General features: G+C 37.2%; 1 protein-coding gene across 1 annotated transcript; it reads right to left on the bottom strand.

Annotated features, from left to right (window-relative positions):
• Positions 1 to 384: 384 nt before the first annotated feature.
• On the bottom strand, positions 385 to 9076 carry LOC133817242 (uncharacterized oxidoreductase At1g06690, chloroplastic). The gene is made up of 10 exons (XM_062249700.1): positions 8724 to 9076; positions 3159 to 3250; positions 3026 to 3066; positions 2741 to 2905; positions 2615 to 2637; positions 2449 to 2520; positions 2090 to 2257; positions 1339 to 1421; positions 1197 to 1259; positions 385 to 718 (listed from the first exon to the last, which is right to left on the bottom strand). The coding sequence occupies exons 1-10, from the start codon at positions 8932 to 8934 to the stop codon at positions 533 to 535; spliced, it is 1104 nt and encodes a 367-aa protein (XP_062105684.1). The 5' UTR covers positions 8935 to 9076; the 3' UTR covers positions 385 to 532.
• Between the last annotated feature and the right edge of the window lie 4852 nt (positions 9077 to 13928).

Genomic DNA, 13928 nt, shown 5'->3' on the forward strand with positions numbered 1-13928 from the left:
GTGGGTATACACACCGTCCGAAATAGGTTATAGAATCCAACACGAATCGACATACATTGAAGATGTCTCAAACCGAGGTCAAGAGTGCAGGAGTACAGTAAAAGTCAAAACTCAATTTGAGGGAGGAAATACTTCTATCTTAAAATCAATTAGTTTTAAGGGGAAATATCCTTTATTTTATAAGAATATTGTTGTGTATATTTTACACGTGGGACTTTTTTTCACATGGAAAATAATGGTACTTATCGTTTTGGAGTTAAATAAAAGGGACCAGAGTCGGCTGGGCTGTGACGCTGTCTCATAGCAGCAATCCCCACCACTTCTTACTCATGCAGCGTAACAAAAAGCATACCATGGCAAAGTTGACTGTAAATGAAACCAAAGGAATCAAAATCAAAGACCTTGAATATTAAATGTTGACTTATAATTACATATGTAATTTTTTTTGATGTATAATAGCTTAGCTCCTTCATTCTGTACTGAAGTTTTAATTCATGTATAGAAGAATGTGTGTGGTACATTATTTCATGATCTATAATTTCTCAACTGGGAAACCAATAACAGGTTTGATTTCTGAAGCTAAGGACCTCAGCTCGCTTATTTCGTCATTGGTCAGCTTCCATCCAAGGGCACCGGCAAATTCTGCAGCCTGTTCTGCATTTTTAGCTCCTGGGATTGGCACAACGTTTTCTTGGGCTATCAGCCAGTTAAGGACCACCTATATAGAGTAACATGTTTTCTTTAGATCCCAGCAGAACCAGTAGAAATCTCGAAAAAGATAATCTTTTTGCATGAAATCTTTTGACCCCTGATAGACTAGTAATATATAGTTGTTTTGCAAAATTGTCCATTCTAAAAGTGAAGTTTAGTAAAACACTAGTAGTCGTTCTCAGCCACAGCCGACCATGCTTAATACTATGCTTGACCATGCTAAACTCTTTCAATTACATGTCTGTTTATGATCAGGGGATTAATTATGAACAAGAAGTCACGAATTAGAGACAATAATAGCACCTTTTTGGGCACAAGATGAACATAAAACCTCTAGACTGAAAGTATATGTTAATTATGTTGCTAAGATTCAAGTACCATTTCTTTCACTATTAGTCATGTTTTCGCAGGTAGGAGTATAACCAGTTACTTTTGAATTCCCAGTAACAGTTGCAGTGTTAAGTTTAAAAAAAAAATTAACAAACCTGTGTGGGCGTTTTACCGTAGTTCTCTCCAATTTCTCGAATTCTGTTAATTAAAGGTTGAAGCTGCACAGAAGGTTTGCATTTCAGCAGTGAGGTTGGAACCAAAATGAAGCAGCCATTTGCATGACCAACATGCTTTTACCTTTGTTAAAAATTCAGGAGTGTAAATTTTCCCCCGAGGGCCATCTGGTGGATTTTCTGGTGTATACTTGCCTGTAAGAGCACCTGCATATGTAGAAAATATTAAGTGCCACCATCCATAACTTTTGTTTTTATTTGAACCAGACTAAGATATGTAACAGTTCAAGAAACTAGAATCCTCACAGCAGAAATTCATGATTGCCTAATGAATTGGGACTAAGGGCTTACACCTATTTACTTCATTTAAAGTGTTGATCAGCCTTTAGAGATTGCTGTGACAGATTTTCTATCAAGAACTTTGATATTGGGTTCTCCCACTGAACCCAATATTAAAATACTTGATATGTAGGCTCCAAGAGAAATTGGACCCTAAACCTCGTGAGAGCAAACTAAGTGACCTAAACCATTTGTCCTACCTCTCATTAGTATCAAAATCAGCTCACATTCTTCTGCCAAGACCTTGTAATATCCTTTTATTAGTTTCAGGTTCTAACTGCGTGGTAGGTTTATTTTAAATGAGGGCTCTTATGAAGAGAAAAGGATAGAAACATTGTGGAGTTCACCATGGAAATAAATTTACTACCAGATTGCTACTTGTTGCTTATTCGTTGTCTTGACAGTGGTACAACATCATACAAAACATGGGTGAATTCCAAAAAAATGATCACTTCACACACCCTGCACCCACAGGAGAAGCCGGAGCTAGTGAAGAAATGAGAATATGTTGCAAATGAGTTTGAATAGGACGTTACCTTGGGCAATTGGTGAATAGGCAATCAAACTGATTCCAAGTTCATCACAGGTAGCCTTCACACCATTTTCCTCTGGTATTCTGTAAATGAGGCTGTAATTCACTTGGTTTGAAGCCAGTGGGATACCTCTCTTTTTAAGCTTCTCATATGCATCACGCAGTCTCCTTTCTGGAAAGAGAAATTGTGTAATTTGTTTTTTAGAATACTGGCTCGTTTATAGCAACGTGGACAACAAAGTTTTTTTTTCCTTTCCTAAAACTACTGCAACTAAGTGTTACATATGCAACAATTGATAAAAAAAGGCATGTTTTCTACAATATCCCAACAGAACATAAAAGAGAAAAACAGGATAATATTACCGGTGTAGTTTGAAACACCAACAGCCTTCACCAACCCTTGCTCAACAGCATCTCCGAGACCATCAATATACCCTGAAATATAAGAAACCAAGTCTGATTTCTTAGAATTGTTTTTAATTTAGAGTTTCTGTGGACAAATAAAGAAAAGATTGGTGGTATGAAAAACCTTCATTTCCCCATACTCCAGGCCTGAAAACCATCAAAACAATTGCTCAGCTTATAATGAGGGAAATGGGGGAGAGATTTGCACACACAGAAAGCTCATTCTTGGCAATAAGCTAATAATACAGACCAATGAAGTTGATAGAGTTCAACTGAAGAAAGTTCAAGGCGATTGAGGGAATCCTTAAGAGCAATGAGCACGCTTTGACGACCGAACCTCCATGGCAGAGCTGCAAATTTGGTTGCAACTGCTACCTCCACATCTGGATCCTTTTGCTTCCTTTCCTTGATAAATCTATATCAAAGATGGTGGAAGTTTATCAGAACATTTAAAAATGAATAGTATACAGCAAGCTTTCTTTTTCTCTAGAAACTGAAAGAACAAATGAACCACCATCAACTTGGCAGAATGTACCTTCCTAATAGAGTTTCAGAACTTATGGCACCCAAAGCAAGCTGCAAAATTTAATATAGTACATGATTAGCTAGAAGACTTTGATGGCTCTTAATGCAGAGGCATATAGGAAATAAAAAGACCCTTCACTCACCCTTGAGCCATAAACTTCAGCTGTATCGAAGAAGGTTATGCCGCGGTCAATGCTGGTGTTGAAAGCAGCCTTGGCGGCCTTCATTTTCCTATCTGCAAGTGAAAGCACAAAACTTTCAGAATTTTTTTTTTATTTCCTTCAATTCGTTTTTTTATGCATTACAAAGGAGATGTATATACATACACAACTATCTCTATAAGTAAGGAAACTAAATATTATCAATTTACAATTACTAAAAACTATTCACCAACCACTAATTTCCTAAGAATCAGTAATAGATATTAGGAAATCTGTTTACACCTCCAATATAACTGTGCAGACACTCCCCCTCAAGTTGAACTATAGATGTCTATCATGTTCAACTTGTCCAATGAGGTGTTAAACACCTTTCCGGAAACAGCTTTTGTTAACACATCTGCCAACCGATTTTCAGACTAAACGAATGGGAAGTGTATAATTTTTCTATCAAGATTCTCTTTTATAAAATGACGATCAACTTCCACATGCTTGGTGCAATTGTGTTGTACAGGATTATGAGCAATTTCAATGGCTACTTTGTTGTCACAATACAAGTTCATTGGTTTTAGATGCATGATCCCTAGATCTTGTAGTACATTTTTTATCCACAATAACTCGCACACCCCATGAGCCATGCCTCAAAATTCTACTTCTGCACTAGATCTTGCCACAACTTTTTGCTTTTTGCTCTACAAATGTAAAATATCCAGAGGTAGATCTTCTAGTCGTTTGGTCTCCTGTCCAATCTGAATTTGTATATCCCTCAATATCAAGTTTTTCATTCTTCGAAAATAACAGTCCTTTACCTAGAGAGTTCTTCAAATATCTTAGGATTCGATATATAGCGTTCATATGTTCTTCAGTTGGTGCATGCATAAATTGGCTTACAACACTTACAGCATAGGCTATGTCTGGTGTGGTGTGTGACAAGTATATTAATCTTCCAACCAAACGTTGGTAACGACTTTTGTTGGCTGGGACTTGATCTACACACTCTCTGAGTTTATGGTTCATCTCTTTGGGAGAATCTGCAGGTTTGCAATCAAGCATTTTAGTTTCAGTTAGAAGATCAAGCACATACTTTCTTTGTGGCAATGAGATTCCATGTTGAGACCTTGCAACCTCAATCCCTAGGAAACGCTTTAGATGACCAAGATTCTTCATTTCAAACTTGGTGGACAAGTATTCTTCCAATGCAATTATTTCATTCAAGTCGTCTCCTATAATAATAATATCATCAGCATACACAATCAGAGCGGTTATTTGTCTTTCATTAGTTTTTATAAAAAGACTATGATCTGAATTACTCTGCCTATAACCAAACAAGTTCATAGTTTTTGAAAATCTTCCAAACCATGCTCTTGGTGACTGTTTTAGACCATACAAAGACTTTTTCAGCTTACAGACCATCTCAGATCTTGAAAGCTTTGTTCCTGGAGGCAAATCATATACACTTCTTCTTCTAGATCTCCATTTAAAAATGCATTTTTAACATCAAATTGTTACAGTGGCCAGTCTCGATTAGTTGCAATAGATAAGGGGATACGAATTGTGTTAATTTTTGCTACTGGTGCGAAGGTTTCTTGATAGTCTACCCCATATTTCTGCGTATATCCTTTTGCAACTAGTCGTGTTTTATATCTGTCTATGCTGCCATCTTCAAGTTTTAGTGTGAACACCCATTTACACCCGACTCTCTTTTTTCCTTTAGGCAAAGGTACAAGATCCCAAGTAGCATTTTTTTGTAAGGCCTCCATCTCTTCGTTTACAGCCTTTCTCCACTTTGGGTCAGTTAAAGCATCCTGCACACTATTAGGAATAGAAACAAAGGATAATTGATTAACAATAAATGCACATGATTTTGACAGCCTATGGTAAGATACATAGTTGCTAATGGGGTATTTGGAGGTAGACTTAAGATCAGGTTCATTTTGTTTCTTTGGGACTCCTTTATTTATTCTTTGTGGATATCTAGGAGATATGTCTTCTATAGTAATAGGAGGAATTATATTTGACTCATTTAGTAAAGGTTGAGAAGTTACCTGAGGGAGGATACTTTCGACTTCAGTTGATTATTCAGATGATGGTGTTAACAAGGGCAAATGAGAAATATCTACTATTTGATCAAGACTTTCAGTAATTATTTCTTGGTCTGTGCTAGAGTTCTGTCCTTGTATAGGATCTTCATTTCCTTCCTCTAATTCAACAAACTCATTGGTATTGTTTTGGATATTGTCAAAACTCTCTTCAATACCATTCTACCCCTGAAGAGGAGTTTGATAATTTCCCCCTGAATAATATGACTCCTTTTCATGAAAAGAAACATCAAGAGTGACATGTAATTTTTTGGTATGAGGATCATAACACCGATAGCCTTTCTGAAAATCTGAATAGCCCACAAAAACACATTTCTTGGCACATGGATCAAGTTTAGTTCGTTGAACTTTGGGAACATGAACGTACGTTGCACAACCAAAAACTCGTGGTTCAAGGTTCGGTGAGGGAGGAATGGAAAGCAGAGATTGCATCTTTTGGAGTGGAGTTTGAAAATTAATAACTCTGGATGGTGTTCGATTGATTAGATAACATGCAGATTTCATAGCCTCGCCCCAATAAAATCGCAGCATAGTCATGCCAAAAAGTGAGGCACGAACAACTTCCATGAGCTGTCGATTTTTTCTTTCTGCTAAACTATTTTGCTTTGGGGCATAGGTGCAAGATGTTTTGTGTCGAATCCCATAAATACGCAAAAACTTTCCTAGTGTTGGTATGACTGTGAATTAAGTTCCGTTATCAGTTTGAAAAACTCGAATATGTTTTTGATATTGAGAGGAAACCATACTATGAAACTCCTAAAATGCGTCACATACATCACTTTTATGTTTAAGAAGAGAAACCCAAGTCATACGAGTAAAATTCATCAATGAAAGTAACAAAATAACGAGTTTTAGAAATAGAGGGAATTTTTGAAGGACCCCAAACATCTGAATAGATGACCATAAAAGGTTCAGAACTCTTATTGAGACTTGGCAAATAGGATACACGATGAGTTTTAGCCAATTCACAAACTTCGCATTTAAAATTAGAAACACTTATATTTGAAAACAAATGGGGTTGCAATTTTTTAAGGTAACCAAAAGAAAGATGTCCTAATCTTCGATGCCACAACCAAATAGCTGTTTGAGATTTTCTGCTTCACCTGAATTTGTATTATTTGCCTTTGGATTGTCGTCGTCTATCATATCCAAATAGTAAAGTTTGCCCCGTTTAACACCATAACCCAGAATCTTCTGAGTTTGAATGTCCTCAAATACATAGTACAATGGCCAAAAAATCACTGTACATGATAGTTTAGAAGTAATTTGACTGACAGATAACAAATTATATTCTAAGGAAGGAACAACAAGTATAGTATCAAGAGTAAGTGTTTTGGATAAAGTAATAGGGCCCTCTCCAGTAACAGGTGAGGTACCACTATTTGCTGTGGATATGACAGTTTGAGGTGAAGAGAAAATGGATTGTAAATGACCAGAATCTATTGTCATATGATCAGATGCACCTGTATCAATAATCCAAATACTATTCTTATAGTGTGCATAAAAAACATATGCGTTATCGATAATACCTAGAAAGGTGACATGAGCAGAAGGTTTGTCTGTGGGAGTTTCTTCATCAGTGTTTGCAACTATGGCCTTTCCAGGAATTTGCTTCCTTGGTTTTTTTGTGAAATCCCATCACTCTGGGTACCCAATGATTTCGTAGCATCTTTGTTTTGAGTGGCCTGTTTCACCACAATGTGTGCAAGACAAATCACCAGATTTTCCTTGCGGATTGTTTCGAGGTTTGAAGGATCCAGATGATGGTCCAGGTCGAGGGCGATGAGCCACCATAGCAGAATTGTCTGAAATCAAACATGTGCCTCCCATTGTTTGTTTTTGTTGAGACTCGAACATATGCATAGCTACTTTCCAAATCAAGTTTTGGCTCTTTCCTTAGAATTTCTCCACAAACGTGATCAAATTCAGGATCAAGTCCACTCAGAAAAATGTGGACCCGAAGCCTAGCCATTGCAGAATGTAGGTGCACGATTCCTTCAACAATATTTTCTAATGTAATGGACCTGTGATCAATTTCCTAAAAAATAGCACAAAGTTCGTTATAGTATATGGATAGAGGTCGACCTTCTTGTTTGATGGAGAATGATTTTTGGTTCAATTCAAAGAGACATGTCTCATCAGATCCATCATAAAAAGTTTTGGATAGAGCAGCCCATATTTCAGTTGATGTCGAAAGCCGAATAAATCTTTGCATCAAGGGAGAGGACATGGAGTCGATAAGCCAACTCTTCACTTTGTTATTTTCGGTAATCCAAGTGCCGAGAGCGAGATCTCCAGATGTTGGTTTTTTCATTTCTCTGGTGAGATACCCGGCTTTGTTTCGAGCACTTATACGCATCTCCATAAGCTGTGACCAAAGTGGGTAATTCGTTTCATTTAGAGTGATTCTAGTGGGAAAGGTTGTCTTGTCTTGGTGAAGAACAATATATGGAGGTACAAGTGCAGTGGGTTCGATTGGTCTAGCAGCAGTAATTTCTCCGGAAGTAGCCATGAAGGAGAAGGAAAGGATTGATGATGATATTTGGGGAAGATGATTTGTTCAGGGTTGATAAAAAAATTCGTGGATTTAGAATCGACGTGGCTCTAGTACCATGAAAGCACAAAGCTTTCAGAACTCTTCTTTTATTTCCTTCAATTCGTTTTTTTATGCATTACAAAGGAGATGTATATATACACACAACTATCTCTATAAGTAAGGAAACTATATATTCTAATAATCAATTTACAATTACTAAACAATATTCACCAACCACTAATTTCCTAAGAATCAGTAATAGATATTAGGAAATCTGTTTACGCCTCCAATACAACTGTGCAGACAGCAAGCAAATGCTAGTAAGCTATTTTGTACTGCAGACACAGGAGACAGTCCTACTCCTACTGTGATGAGTAACTTCATAAAGTTAGTGTGGCACTTACTAATACATTTCAAGTGAGAGGTAGTTATGTTCCAAGCAAAATAAAAACTAATGTGGTACAAGAAAGTTGTTTATTAGCCTAGCTATAATGACATTAAATCACTTTACAAGAAAGTTGTTTCTTAGCCTGTAGCTATAATGACATTAAATCACTTTCCCCCAATACTATTATCCTTGTGTGATTATAAGATAAAATTATCCCAAGTGTTTTTCAAAGTTATCCCAAACTAGGAAATATAAATATTAATTATATTGTTGGATTGATAACAAAATTACATTATAAAAATTATCCAATCCTATCCAATCTAATCCCCCATCAATATTTAAACAATAATTCTATTACAATGCTTAAAGTTTCAGCAATTGCATAGCAAGTCTACAAACCAACCAAGAAAAATAAAAAAGCTTTAGCAGCTGTAAATGAGTTAAACCCTGGAAGAAATTAGTATAGTGGCTGGCAAAATTAAATTTCAATTCGAAAAGGGTTTGTAAATAAATAAATGAATAATTACCATCCCAGTCAAAGTTATTCCAATAGCTAGTGTCACCCCATGACCAAGCTCCAATCCCAAGCTTTGTGACCTTCAAATCCGAATTTCCCAACTTGACCTTATCTTCCTCTGTTTTCAATGTAGCAAAATCCTCAGAAGCAGCAGCTCTGATTCTCTGGACTCTCCCATGGCTGAATACTGAAAAGCACGCGTTGCTCACGTGCATAGCCATGGCTGAGTTCTCAACTGGGTTTCTACAAATCCCTTCTTAAAATGAACTCTGAACACAAAAATCTTCCAATTCCCTTTTTTCCCTACAAATCAAAGCTTCATTGCCATATTTAAAAAAAAAAAAAATCTTTATTCGTTAGACAAGAGCATGGTATTTGAGTGTACACGTCAAATGTATTTCTTCTAGGATAGTGGACTAGCGTAGTAAGATTGTGACACGTGCTGTTAGTGGGGGTTTTTTCGGGGGAAGTGAAACATGAGGCATGAATTGAATCTTCTCGAGTTTGGGCCAAGAACTTCAACTTGTTGAATGCAAAAAACAAAAGACTATGCGACAACTTAACACGCTTACACCATAATGAATTTGCAAAATGCGGTTGTTTTTAAAGAATTACAAAAATGCACTTTTTTTATTTTAATGATTTTGTTCAAGAAAATTACACCAAATATGAGATTTATTCTTTTTAAACTTTGAAAAATATGGCATTTCTTTTTTTCCTTAAGTTTTCAATGACATATTTTCTTTTGTGGGTTTATACTTTTTTTACACCCTGTGTTTTACCTCATTACTTGTTTGGACCCTGTGTTTTGACAACTTATTTTTTGGACCCTATATTTTGTAAAATGACTCAAATAAGTCCCTAAACTTTATTTTGATAAACAAAAAATTGAGTATAACAACACAGTTCTTAGACAGAATGACTGTATTTTTGTTCTGAGTTGTTAGTTTGATGAATTATTTGTAATTTGAGTTAAAAAAAACTTTGATCAAAATCGGGTTTAGGGGTCTATTTGAACTATTTTAGAAAACACAGGGTCCAAAAAGTAATTTGTCAAAACACAGGGTCCAAACAGGTAATGAGACAAAACACATGGTCTAAAAAGGTATAAACCCTTCTTTTGTTTACATTTTTATGGGAGTGTCTTTCCTATATATTTATAAAATTTTATTTGTATACCAAATTTTATCTTTTATATATTTTTAGTAGTTAGTTTTGATATTATTTTTATAATTTTAATCTATTTGTATTAGTTTCTATCATTCATATTTTATAAAATAGTTTTTTTACAAAAATCTGAGACATTCATCACCATATTTTTTATTCTCATTTCTTCTTCAATCAACATTTTATCCGCACTAACTGGTCACCACTATCAAAACAATTTTGATTTTTTTTTTGTGATAGTAATCCTGTGCCACTGTCAATTTTTTTTAGTGATGTGTGGTAACTAGTTATAACAACAAAAATCAGTTTTATTTTTTAAGTGGTGTTGTAGTAACTAGTTACAACTATAAAAATAATTTTGATTTTTTAAGTAATGTACCATTATCAAAATACCAATTGAATTGTAACTAGTTACTTAGTGAGATTTGGGAGAAAAAAACTAACATAAAAAAAAAAAAAACTAAATTGATCGTAAATGTAACTGGTTATAACTAAGTCTAAAAAATAAAATAGATATAAAAAAAACCAGTTGCGATGGTAACCGATTACTTTGTCAAACTTGGAAACAAATAGAACCACAAACAAAAAAGCTAAACTGGTCATAATCGTAATTAGTTATAGATTCAAATTAAAAAAAAAAAAAAGAATCAATCGCCATGATACCTGATTACTTAGTCAGGTGTGAAAACAAAATAAGATCTAAACAAACAAAATAAAATTAATTGTTATTGTAACTAGTTATAGCTAGATCTAAAAAAATCATATATGAATAAAAATAATCAGACGCCATTGTACCCGGTTACTTAAACAAACCTGGAAAAAAAATTGGGTTACAGTTGTATTTAGAAGGAAAAATAAATAAATATGAAGTGCAAAATCATATTTGAAATGACAAAACCAAATGTGAAAAAGAAGAAGAATAAAAAAGATAATAAAAATAAACTAGCTAAAAAAGAAGAAGAAGAACCAGAGGGGCGGAGGTACGTAACCGTTAAGGGCGGAGGTGCGTCATCGTCCTCGGGGGCAGGGGCGGAGGTAGCATTGCCGGCAGAGAGCTGAGATGAGAGAACCAAATGGGGGAGGAGAAAGGAAGAAATGAGAAAAGAGAGAGAGAGAGAGAGAGAGAGAGAGAGAGAGAGAGAGAGGAGGGAATGAGAGAGTTTTGTGTATTTATGATTATGGCAATCTATTTTTTATATTCTATGGCTTACCATATTTACATTTTTTTTCTTTCAAAACATACCATATTTTGTATAATTATTTTTTTCCCATAAATATAGAAACTATGTTTATTTTTCCCATATTTATGTAAACTTATCTTTTTGTTACTAATTACTAATCACATAAACAGGATGAGGTAATTGTAATGACCTGGTTAGCCAATACTGTTACACTGTGTATTTTAAATAGTGTTTAACTCGCTAAACGAGTTATTAGGACATAAATGTGCATCTAAATGTGATTAATGGTCTAGGGTTAACAATTTAAGTAAAAAAGAATGGATATTTCATTAAAATGTTAAACTGTACTTGGGATCCCATAATAAACATTTACAAAGTTGTTTACAGTTCCAAAATGGTCAACTCAAAAGTTACATTCCGCCGACCTAAGCGGCAAATATAGGGTTTAACCCTAGTTCCTCTGAAAGACCTTGGCCGTGGTGGCCAAGCGGACGCATATGTACACGTCGCCACCTAAGCTCTCCAACTCATGGTTAGTCCAGCTTTCCTTTTCCTTTACCTGCACCACATAAGACTCGTGAGCCAAAGCTCAGCAAGAAAACTTAATACAAGCGCATGACCAATATATATATATATTCAGATGTATATCTATCATGCCCAACAGTAATAACCTACTCATGCATGCATACAAGTACAAATAAATGATTATAGAATCATTCTGGGACCCGCAACCCTAATCAGATGACTATAGAGTCAACGGGGGGGGGGGGGGGACTTTGCCCTGAATAGATGATTCTGGAATCAACCTGGGGCCCTTTCCCCTAGCTATGTGACCATAGAGTCACCTGGGGCCCTTTGCCCTAGCTCTGAGTAACTAGCCATAGAGCTAGCCAAGCGCTTTTTTTCTAAGCGACCATAGGGTCGATCAACGTAATAATACGTCCTTTGATCGGGCCCTAGCCTTTTGATTAGTGTGATATTGACTCTCTTGAATAATAATTCAAGGCTTTCACAGGTATTCAGATATCCAAGTATAAATGCATATACAAGTATAGATATAGATACAGATAGGCATACTTCAGATAATTCAAGTATGCATACAAGATGATCATATATTTCAGCCAATTAAATACAAACACAGTAATAACTATGTTCCTTAACGGGGTCGAGCCCTAATTATACAGACAATGTAAACAATCAGTAACTAATCGTCCAGACACATGGCATTCAAGCATGCTTAATCAACGAGCATAAACATAGCCTTAATCACGTTCATTCTCAGGGACCCGAGCCCTATTCATAGTTATAATCAACAACCGGGCCAAGATCTAATCACACATACCACGTATTGGGTGCAGTTTTCCTACCTTTGGTCTGAGCACAAGTTATATATATATATACGACCCCTTGAGCACGATTTTTTCCCGAGCCTAGCGGTAACCTAGTTACAAACAGTGTTTCAACGAGTTTTGTTATCCTCGTTTCCTGCCGTGGGCCCGGGATCGCGATCCAGGCCCACTAGCTGGCCAATTAAGGAGTATGATGGATATCGATAGCCCAATTCTGGGTTAGGCTCGGAAGGCGTCCGGGGGAGTATTGTCTGGGACGGTCATCTAGGAGACGGTACAACTGGCTGGGGGTAACAATCGAGATCGTGCAAACGGTCTTGAAGCCTGGTAAACGATCCGGGCTCCTGGTGGATGATCCGGGCTTGCGATAAACGGAGAGGGACATAGGTAAACGAACCCGGGTCGGGTCCCCAAGGTTGGCAGGGAAAAGCATCCGTGACCCTGACTTCACCCCATGAAGTGTGGGAATTGTCCCCACGTTTCACCTGCGGAAAATGCCACCTCGGGATTGTACGCCGCTGGTTCAGACCTGTGCTGCCACTGCTCTGACCGATCTTGTCCCCTGAATCTGTCTCGTAACTCGAGATGCCTAGACCAAAAGCTCTAATTTGTCGGATGATAGATACGGTTTGGGCTGGCCCAGTGGGCTCGAGTTAACGTTTTTCTTGTGTTTTAATTCTTCTGTATTGGGCTTCCGGTAGAGAAGCCAGCAGTATTTATACCTTTATTGGGCCCGAGTCAGCCCGGCCCACACCCAGTGCACATGTGAACCTATAAATACATGTAACAGAGCACTGGAGAAGGGACTTTTTGGGAGCATGTATACAATTACTCTGCTAAAACTAAGAGAAAACTCCATTATTATAAATTCTCTAAGCTCTAATACAACGGTCTCGTGGACTAAGGTTCATTAACGCCCCAACCACGTAAAAATCTTGCTTACAACTTCTAAACCCTTTCTCTTTAATCTCTATTAACTTTTATTATTATAGTTTCTGAAAAACTCGGTAAACATTTTGGTGCTTTCATTGAGAGCCTGAGAAAGCTAGTGTTAACATCAAACCTCTACAACGATGGTGAATACAAGACACCACTTTCGACGCTACTAACCCAGAACAGGGCAATGGAGAGCCACTGCCCACCCAACCTCTTCCTCAAAGTCCACCTGAGGACACTCCTCATCAGACATCCCACCCTGACGAGTCACAGGACCACGAAGGTGGAAAAAAGTACGAGGAGGACTATTACGAGGAAGAGGAGGGGAATGAGGAGGAGTGCCACGAAGTAGCTAAGGATCCTGAGATCCCAGGAGTGGACCCTAACTAGGAGGATCTGGAGGTGACTAGACTGAGGCAGCAAGTCCTGGACTAAGAAGCCAGGATTGCTGAGCAGGCAGAGGCATCTCGGCTGATGCAAGAGTCCCTCTAAGCTGTGTAGGCTTTCATAGCTACGCAGGGTCCGGCATCCAATCCCCAAGCTGGCCCGCCTCTGGGAGCGCAACAGCCCGCTCCACAGGCC

Source organism: Humulus lupulus, chromosome 2, assembly GCF_963169125.1.
Source record: "Humulus lupulus chromosome 2, drHumLupu1.1, whole genome shotgun sequence".
Taxonomy (NCBI): domain Eukaryota; kingdom Viridiplantae; phylum Streptophyta; class Magnoliopsida; order Rosales; family Cannabaceae; genus Humulus; species Humulus lupulus.